The 10,139-nt window shown below is 44.6% G+C and overlaps 1 protein-coding gene across 14 annotated transcripts in view; it reads left to right on the top strand.

Annotated features, from left to right (window-relative positions):
* The window catches only part of LOC106744253 (forkhead box protein P1), a 288,763-nt gene that overhangs the window by 41,285 nt on the left and 237,339 nt on the right, over positions 1 to 10,139 (top strand). For 13 of the 14 annotated variants that reach the window (XM_014618860.1, XM_014618859.1, XM_014618856.1 and 10 more), the window contains exon 1: positions 3,283 to 4,781. The exons of the other annotated variant lie outside the window; for it this stretch is intronic. In XM_014618860.1, the coding sequence (XP_014474346.1) occupies positions 4,683 to 4,781 (99 nt within the window). In that variant the 5' untranslated portion in view covers positions 3,283 to 4,682. Of the gene's footprint in view, positions 1 to 3,282; positions 4,782 to 10,139 lie in introns of those variants that run through there. 14 annotated transcript variants of the gene reach the window in all.

Genomic DNA, 10,139 nt, shown 5'->3' with positions numbered 1-10,139 from the left:
CCCCCCCCACTCATCCCCTCCCCTCTTTCCCCTGCGATTATATAAAATTGGTTTATTTGTCATTAAATTATTTTAATGTGTGTTTTTTAAATTTGTTTGTTACAATGCGCCCATGTGCGCTTGAATCATACGTTATTTCTAAAATTACGGTGCACGGCACAGATCAATTGCGAAATTGCGAGGAACAAAATAATGTGAAATTATGTTTATACTTCAAGAAAAATTATTAACGAAACGAAAGGGGAAACAATATAATCCGGTTGAAATAAAGTTGAATTTATATAGTGGTGTATTTTTCGGGGCATAAACACGTCATAATTATCGCAGCGTCAAGCGCGCGTCGGAGGGAGATTAATAGTGCAAGTGCAACGCGATGCACAAGTCCCGGAAATTTAATTGCTCCGGGCTGGAAAGTTGCACGCCGTTTGATGACGATTATTTATATGCGACATTTTAACGACCCCGAGATGTCGATCATTAATTTTACTAAGCTGCTTCGCATCTCGATGGGAATCGGCGAGTCATTATCCTGAGTACCTCAAATAATCGTCCTGGAAAGGACAAGTCGCACGTGTCTTTCCACGACCTGTACTTTCCGCGGACGCAAGATTTAGAAGAGGAGTTTTTACTCGTCGGCATAAATTACACAGACAAGAAAAGTTTTCGTCAACTAACTCTAATCAGAGCAGGTGTTTCTTACAGGTTTTCAATCGCAAGGAACAATGCTACCAGCCTGTGTTTTATTGCAAATGCGGATACGACTGCATCGACGGCGAATCGCGAATCTGCAAGCATCGCAAGCCCCGAATCTTTCCTCGGCTGGCGTCAGGATTTTTCGGCAACGTCTCGAGAGCTTGACCGTGCCTCTGAGAATCGCGAGCACACCGTTACATAAACGGCATGAGGGAACAATACAAACAATTAGCGCACATCGGCAATTTGACGGTGCGCGCTAAACGATTCTGCGGTCGCGTTCTAGTTTAATGAATACGGGCCGCATAATTTCCAGCGACTCGCGCGCTGCGTCCTCGATAAATATGCCAGGGAGCGCGTCGGACGCATCTCGTCAACGTGTTCGCGGCAATCTATTAATATCGCGGATATCTCGCATTAGGCATAGGGAGAGAGAGAGAGACGTAAACAATGTGCGGAACACGTTGTTAAGTTGATAATGTAAGCGCACGCGTCGGCACGCGCCGCTCTAAGACGACGGCTTCGCCGTTTTGCAGGAGCGCTCAATGAATCCTGAGGAAATTTTCGTCACGCAAACCTCTCGGTCGGTCGAACGTGGCGGGCGTTTCCCAAGGCTGAGACGGATATTCGTCTCAGTCAGTTGATACGGATTATCTTTCCGACGATAAACAAGTGTCAAATCATTCATTAGGTGAGTACGCCGTATCGCGACGGAAGATACGTGCCCAAATAGGTCAACGGACAAAAACACGGGGAATATCGATTTATTTCGACTGCGATGCGTGGGCCGAGAAGCAATACACGCGCGCGGACAGTCGATAACTATCGGCAGCAACTATTTAATTGACGTGATGTCTGAATGAGCGTGAACACGCGAGTTAACGTAAAACGCGCGAGCGATTAATTCGGAATGCCATTATTGCCTTCGATACACAAGCTCGGGTATCGTTTTCGCTTATGTGTGTTACTATGTTCCGCGTACTCGATGTTACCGCGGATAGCCTCGCCGTGTGAGCATCTCGATTCTTACATTGAAGAAGAAGCGCTACCCGCTCGAATAATATTTACTTCCTCCAAGTAAGACGGCCATTCTAATATTCCTCGGCAAATATTTATTAAAAGTATAAATACTGACTGTGTGCAATTTGATATTTCCTTCGTACAAGTAAACATTTACTTGTATGTGTTAAATTCATAATATTGAGAATATTCGGAATTTAGTTTTAGAAAATGTTTACTGTACGGGAAAAACTTAAGATTAAAATAAAATTAAAGATGACTAGATTTCTCCGATGAAAAACAAGAAGTATTACATAATTCTGGTATACTTTTTCAAATTTAGAACATTACACTTAGTAATTCAATAATTCATTTAAGATGTTATTGCGTTCAAACATTTATTACAAGCTGTTAAAATATATTTGAATTGATAAAAATCGGAGGCATTATTTGATTCATCAGGCCGAAAAGCAGATAATTATGTTCACTTAATTCTAACATTTTTTTCTCTGAGCACTCGCGCCAATCGATTGTTTCGATCGGTTCGATACCGAGAAAAATTGAAATCATCTTTCGAAAATGTCGATCAAGCGAGTCACGAACAAAAGAGATAAGCCGGAACGTAGTTTCTTCATTCGCCAAGTTAACTATACGACTTTTGTCTATATTTGTCTATGTAGGTCACATCTAGCTGACATTCTCCGTATATCTCAATATTCGTGAAACAAACAACGAATGCTGAACAGTCAGAATTGACAGATTGTTTATTACGGCGCTATCAAATTGAATTTTGCAAAGTAGATGATATTGACATGCATGTTGATATTTGCAGAAAAATCTGAGATTATCGTTACATACATTGCCAGGAGAAGGATTAAGATGTTCTTTAGAATTTCGCGCGACGCAAATATGAGAATCGAGCGAGATATTGCACCGAAACTTGGGGGGGGGGGGGGGGGTTTAAATAAACGTTACTCTTCAGAAGGATCTAAGAAATGAAGAGAATTTAAACGAAAATTTCGCCCTCTGATCGATCGAAATCAGAGGTATCGTCGCAATAGTGAATCAGATCCTCGTCGAAGGTTCCAAACGTCACCGAACAATGTGGCACATATTGTGTGTGACACGATATAACATTATAATTTATCCATTTCCCACACAGAAGAGATTATTTAGTCGGCGAGTTCCAGCGTGGACCGCGCTACACCCCGCCGCTTTTTCGGACAGACCGATAATTCCACTCTGTGCCGCAGTGTAAACCGGGCTTTATTCGGCATCGCGAATACTCGCGTCGCGACGGACAAAGAGAAAGAAAGAGGAGAGAGCGGGATGGACGAACAGTGAGAAGGAGAGAGAGAGAGAGAGAGAAGGAGAGAGGCACGGAGAACATCAGAGATACCAACAGAGAAGGAGAATGATAGAACGCGCGAGGGAGAGGGGAAACTGCGCGGGTCGTCAGTGCCAGGCCGCGAGAGGGGTGGGAGCCGCGAGCCGGCGAGGCTCGGGAGGGGGAGGGAAACGCGTAAACAGAGAGTCAACATGTAAACAGGCCACTCGCGAGACAAACAACGTGGGGGCCGCGGGCTGTTCACCGAACGAGGCAGGCAGGCAGGCAGGCGGCAGGCTTGTTCGCTCCGTCGCTGTGCGTTCCGTTTTCCGTCCGCGCCAGTCCGTCGCACGGCACCGCATCGCCGCGTGTGTTCGACTTATCGAATTGCGAGCGAACGAGCGAGCGCGCGCGCGCGCCTTCCGCAAATCGAACGGTGACCGGCGAACGATCGTCACGGCGCACGCGAGTTCTCGTTCGCGGCCGGCGATTCGAAAACGCGCCGAAATTCGGCGCCGGCGGGGAGGAGGAGGATTCCGCGTGTGTGAATCGGGTGCGTTCGCGGCACGACGTTCGCGGCTCGGCGAATCCGCGCGCTTCGGCCGGTTCCGCCGGTCGGGTTCTGCCGGGAAACAGTGAGCGTGCGAAGAAGAGACAGGAGAGAGTGAGAGTGAGAATGTATGTGTATGGGACAGAGAGAGAGAGGAGAGAAACTGTTTTGTTGATGATAACACGTCCCGCGCAGTACATGTGAATTTTTGGTGCCGCGATGAAGACGTCAACGTGCGTCTCGAAACGGCGCGCCGGCTCGCTAATTGAAGCGATTCGCGTGTGTGGAGTTTAATTAACTGCACGGTTAATCAATCGCTTAGCGATGCACGTAGTGTGAGTATAATAATAGGCCGTGCGATAAGTGTAATCTAGGAGAAGGAAAAAGAAGAAGAAGAGGAGGTACGCGCGAAATGGGAAACGTGTGCGCCGAAAGTGCGCGAGATTTAAATTAAATTTGTTAAGACGCGATATCTCCCTTCCCCCCCCCCCTCTTCTCCTTGCTGCAATCAAACGACTGATTCATACGTTCGCGAGTTTTCCTCGAAATTCGACCCGTGCTCTCCCGGTAATTTATGGAATCTTTCGTTGCAAAGATTCCTCGTATCGACGTGTGCGCGCCGACAATCATCAAGCCGGCATTACGAACGTGCGAATGTGTTCGGTAATTTCAAGCCGCTCTTTCCGTCGGTACTTCCCGTTTAGTTTGTGCCCACAACTGACGTTTCGTTTCACGCATATTGTAGCGCGCGTTTTCCCCTCCGCACCGTTCCCTCCCCTCCCNCCCCCCCGTGCCAATTAGCTTTTCAACGATGAGTCGCGATCGGGACGGTGTAAGAGAAGGACATTTCGAGTTCCGCAAAGACCTGTGAAATTTTCGTCGAACGACACGCACCTGGATGTAAAACACGGCGAGTGCAGTCGCGCGTTAAATCACCGATCTGATGACTCTTGAGAAATGCTAAGTCGAGTGACAACACCGGAACGCATTAACAGAACTCATGCGACACGGTAAACAGGAAGACTCAATAATTGGCAATCAATGAATTTGCAATGATTCGGCGCGCCATCGGTGATACATCGTTGCGTCGTCATCATCGAGCATCGTAGACGAATGGTGCCGCGGGAATATTCGGTGTCGTGTGCGCGGCGAAAAATCTCCATGAGAGCTGCGCGCCGCCGAGGCGATTGCGTGCTTCGCACGAGAGTGTCGGTAAGTGCTATATGCTTGATTGACAAATCCGACGCGACTTGTACGGGGATATAAGCTGTCGGAGCGGCGCGGCGATAAACAAGAATTTATTCGAGGTAATATTCGCGGCGAGATATTACGGAGCGCGCGCGCGCTTCAGGCTAAAATCCACACGCGATCCTTGGCTCTTTGCGCGTACGGCTGAATGCAATCGGCCCCGAGATTCGCGACGCACACTGCGGTCGCCGGGAGTCCTCCACCGTGGATGGACGAGGAAATCAACGGGCGATAACGTTACCTCGGGACGAATCGCCCCGACGACGACGTGCTGGGAAAATGGAAATCGCTGTTGTTAAGCTGGCGGGTAACCCCCGGCGGAGGAAATTATTATCCGCGCATTGGCGGCCGCTCACGTGAATCATTAGCTTCTCGCGAGCCGAGCCGGTGCGCGTGTGAGTAAGCAATCGTTACCGCGGCTTTTATTAAGATTTATGAGACACGCTATATACGCACGTTCTCTAATTGTGCGCGCGAGCACCTTTTAAGAAAACCGCCGGACGCGTCCGTTACTCGCTTATTATCGCGACCAGTTCGCGCGCGGCCATAAATCGCCGATCCTGCCGCTCCACTCTCACACGAACATTCTTTTCCGGGTATTCCAAATTTAAGAGCGGCCAATTAATTATCGACCAGCCAGCCACCGCCTGTCCGTCCGCCAATTCGAAGCCGGCACGCGCGATCGAAACCGGAGCGGGAACGTTATTTCCAGGTGGAGGCGTGCGAATAACACGCCTTCTTATCTCTCGTTAGCTCCGGCTGAAAAATTCGCGATGCAACTACGGTCGCGTTCATTTTTTTTTTTTTCCTTTCGCAACAAGTCGAATGTTTCTCTAATCTGAAAATCGCCAATCCCAGATCATTCAAGAGGCGTTGCGCGCCAAAAAATTTCTTCCGACCCAAGTATACTTATTACTTGAGAAATCAAACGATCCTGCTTGTTGAAAATACTCGTTTGATTGTTATATTTCAAAAGACAGATTTCGATTAGAAAAATTCTACTAAATCCAAAGAAACCATTTTCTCTATGTAAGTTTCATATTAATTTGAATGGATATGCAACGTCTAAGAATTATAGACAAGTTAGCGCGATGCTTATCGACGTTGCGAAGCGATATGCACAGAAGACAGCTATGATTAATCCTCGCAATAATTATATATTGACTGTTTCTTGTAGAAAAATTCTAGCGACACGTGTTTCGATAAGTAATCCATTTCCCGTTCTCGCGCCGTTTACAGAATCTGGTTCATGGCAGCACGTGGAAGCGCAAGCGTACACACGGGTGTGCGTCGAGCAGCTAAATCAATTAGAGTTCGACAGGCGATGTCGACGGATCGGCCGATTCAAACGTATTAGGAGAAACGCTTAATTGATCGGTTTGAAACGAACGATCGGATCTCCTTTAATTCCCCGCTACGTTTCTTGCGGGAGAATATACATGCGTCTACAATGTAACGCGGGTCATAGTTCGAATGCAGTCGCGTAAGATTCATGCGTGGAATGAAGAAATTCTCGCATAGATATTATTGTATAAGATAGATTAGGCTTGATTAGACTGTTATGACAAGAAACGATCACTATGTAACAGGAATGAATGCACAATAGCTGCAACGTCGTATCGTAGAGTTAAATTCTATCGAGTTCTACGTTAAATCAGTATTCAATGAAATTCCGCGAAATTATCGTACGCGTAGTCCTTTAATTTAAAGCGGAATAAATTCCGGTTCTCATGATATTAATTTTACCTGAGAGGTTCTATGAGCGATTTTAAAGTTAATTTTTCCTGAACGGAAATGTCGGGTCATCAATAATCTCTGAGATACGAGCAATTGAAAAAGCGGAGTTTTTCGAGGACTAAGCGGGCGATCAAATGGTCAATAAAATTATTTCTTCCGATTGACTCTAATTAATATATTGATTTAGAAATTTCGTGCATTTTTGGAGCAGTTATTGGACAGTTTATTTATTTTTATCTAGTAACTGAGAAGTAAGACTAATTTTGGTCCTGAGATTTAACGCTTTTCCTATAGTTACCGTGCATAAAATTTGGCAAAATCTAAACCCAATTACTGAACAAAAACAGAGCAATAATAATAATTAGACGAAAAATTATTCAATTTATTAATAAGCAAACTTGCCGTTCATGAAATAGGCGATTTTGCCCTAGGAACATTCCTGAATAAAACTCTATCAAGTTCTCGTTAATTTTCTACGCAGTATTGTTACAATGAATGAGAATGCATTAATTCTAGATAATAATCGGATGGGTGTATAGGAAAACTGCATACATTTCTATTAGGGTAATTGCAAACAGACTTGAACAGAATTTTAATTTGAGACTTAACTATACACAAAGATATGTTATGTTGAAGACTGGAAAGTTGCTATAAATAATAACTTTCCTCGACTTCCGCTGAGGAAAAATCAACTCCAGATTGCTCAGATAACCTCTTAGTAAAATTAAAGTCACGAGAACTGGGGCAACTTGTGTATTATGCTCGTAAGAGGAAAAATCTTCGGATGAATACATTTCTTTTTTAATGCGCGAAGGTGAATAAGAAAAACAACGCGCATAATTCATGATAGTCTAGTTTAAATTTTCAAGTTAATTACGATAACGAGCAAAATCAAGTATCCAGCGAAAACAAATAGAGAGAAAAACTGGAGAAAATTGGAATTTGTGGACTAACGTCGGTCGTAGCATATCGATCTGTAAAGCCGATGCTGCGGAATGGAAAGTTTGCATACACGAGACGCACCAAAAGATTCGAGAGACCATGCCCGCCTCCTCTTGACGTTATATTGATGTTTAATAAACTATCGCGGGGCTATTTAATAACGTTTTAACTATCGATCTCGCCGCGTCAGCCGAATCGATCCCCGACGAACGTTCGATTCAAGAGCGATGAGAGGAAACGTTTAATTGGATCGGTCGTCGATTTGATCTCGTTGATCGAATCTGAACAGTTTAACGATTCGTGCCAGACGATTAATCGGTGAAATTCGTGCTGCAGTCTTGTCTGGAAACGCGAAGCCCGCAAACTGTCGGTAATTATTTACTGTACCAACGTCCATATACAGGGTCAAGCATTCAAACGTCAAATTAAAGCCGTTACTCCTCAATCGCGCGATCAATTTTTCCGAATGACAGTTATTATCCGCCGTAGATTATTCAGGCGGTTTATTACATTAGCCTTACAAATATTAAGACGGAAATACGCCGCTGAGTATTCTCCGCCTTCGAGATGAATTTCGCTTCACACGAAAAAAAATAATTCAGAGGAGCAGGAAAATGTTTGTGCTGTCAAATGAACATATTATTACTAATTATTACTAATTTATCGTGTATATCACTAAACTGTTTGTTAAATGAAATTATATCGTTTAGTAACACTTGCCACGCCTGTGTGGACAATATTAAGAATTATCAGATGATTTAGTAATAGTTTCCAAATGCCTTGGTAATTATCACAAACTTTGATAATTATCACAAATATATTTGGTATTAGTTATCGAATAATTTAATTGAATCAACTTCGTGAAGAATCTGTTTTGTTAATTATTACGTGATTATTATATACCAAACGGTTGGTAAATATCACGACACTTGACACTATTACCAAACATCGCAGTGAAACGCTCAACCAAATGCATTTGTTAACCGTTACGAGACTTTTTCCTCAGCGTTCCGACCTTCCTCCGTGGATTACTCGCGTGTGAAGATTCGTGTTCGATCGCGCGAAATATTAAACTCATACGATTCTCGCGACTAATTGACGCCGACAGAAGCGATCAGTGTTTTGAACAAGAACTCTCGCTGGTCGCGCGAGCTCACCGTGCGACGTAATGAAGGCGAAATGATTGTAACAACATTATTCAGTCGATAAATATCAGAACGATGCCGATAACGAAGTGATTTCCAAACAAACAAACGTTCATAAAACGCCGGGACGACTTCTCGTGTTAACGGGAACGCAGATTACCTTCCAAGCGGTCTCCCATTAGTTGCTCCGAGTTACGATCGCTTTACAACCGGGGCGATAAGGAGTCGATCTTATTTTCTTTGCGGCCGCGTGTTTCGCGCTTTTACGACAAAGCTCGCGTCACTTTTCGACAACAGGTGCGCGACACTCTGTTGCACAATAGTTCGCCGAGCGTTTTCCCACGAAGCATTTTCCCGCGATATGCTCGCCGACGAACTGGAGCGCGTTTTCCCGCAGCTCGCGGCATTATCGCGACGTCGTGCGTCAGCTTTTAGACCTTCATGGGCCGCAAGTAGGATACATTAAAAAGTGTTTGCGAGCAGCAACGAGTAAACAGATGGTTATATTTATAGCCGAGCTGTGTGCGCCGACTGGTAAGGTGAGGCGGAATAACGGGGAAAACCGCGAGATGCTTCGCCGTGCATTCGAAGCGTCGCGCGTGGCCGCGTCGATCCCGCGTCGTCGTTTCGCGCAATTATCTCCCGAATTAGCCGGATTGCGGAATGATTGGAGTAATTCGCATGCTAAATAAAATCGGCCCAATCGCACGGAGCGGCGGTCCGCCTTTACGCATTCATCCCGGTGACTCCCGTTAAACCTGATTATTTTCTTACCTCGATAAGTGTCAAGCGTCAGCTCGTAACACTTCGCGAACGAAATGTAGAAGAGTCCCTCTTCCCAGTTGGAATTATGCGAGCACGCACGCGCGCGCACTCGGCGGAATTCGTGTGTGTGTGTGTTGGCCTTCGGGGATAATCAATTCATCGCGGCAAATTATTCCACCGTCGCATTAGATTCGTGACTTTGTTGCGAAATTGAAAGAATTGTTTGTCGTCTAGGTGAGACCAGTAAATCGCTGTTTCATTCCTCGAGACATTCTCTTAATTAGTTTTCGCATGTCTCTTCAACATGTACGAGGCCAATTTTCTAGCGACCTACTTCGGTAAATTAAAAGGTACGATAAACGTAAGACAGGCGAGGAAGATTATCGTTTGACATTCCGCATCTATAAGAGTCATTAGGATCGTTTGTATTTGTACGTAATGAAATACACAGTGCTCGGAGACGAAGCTCGAAGTTAAGGTAGTCGGTCCGTAGAATGCCGGATTTTTAATGGCGATATCAAGATTTTTCGTTAATTATTTATTAAAAAATATTTTCAAATAACTTTATTCAATTATCCAGGTAATAAACTTTATTTTTGAGCGAAATGAAGACAAATGTATGTATATACAATATTATAAACACGGAGGTACGCACACATAATAGAAGGTGGTACATAAATATTTAAATATAGATGCATACATACCGCTGGTATTACTGTAAATTATAGATTTC

The sequence above is a fragment of the Dinoponera quadriceps genome, unplaced genomic scaffold, assembly GCF_001313825.1.
Source record: "Dinoponera quadriceps isolate SergipeBrazil2010 unplaced genomic scaffold, ASM131382v1 scaffold707, whole genome shotgun sequence".
NCBI classification, from domain to species: Eukaryota; Metazoa; Arthropoda; class Insecta; order Hymenoptera; family Formicidae; genus Dinoponera; species Dinoponera quadriceps.
This window is presented reverse-complemented; position numbering and strand designations above follow the sequence as displayed.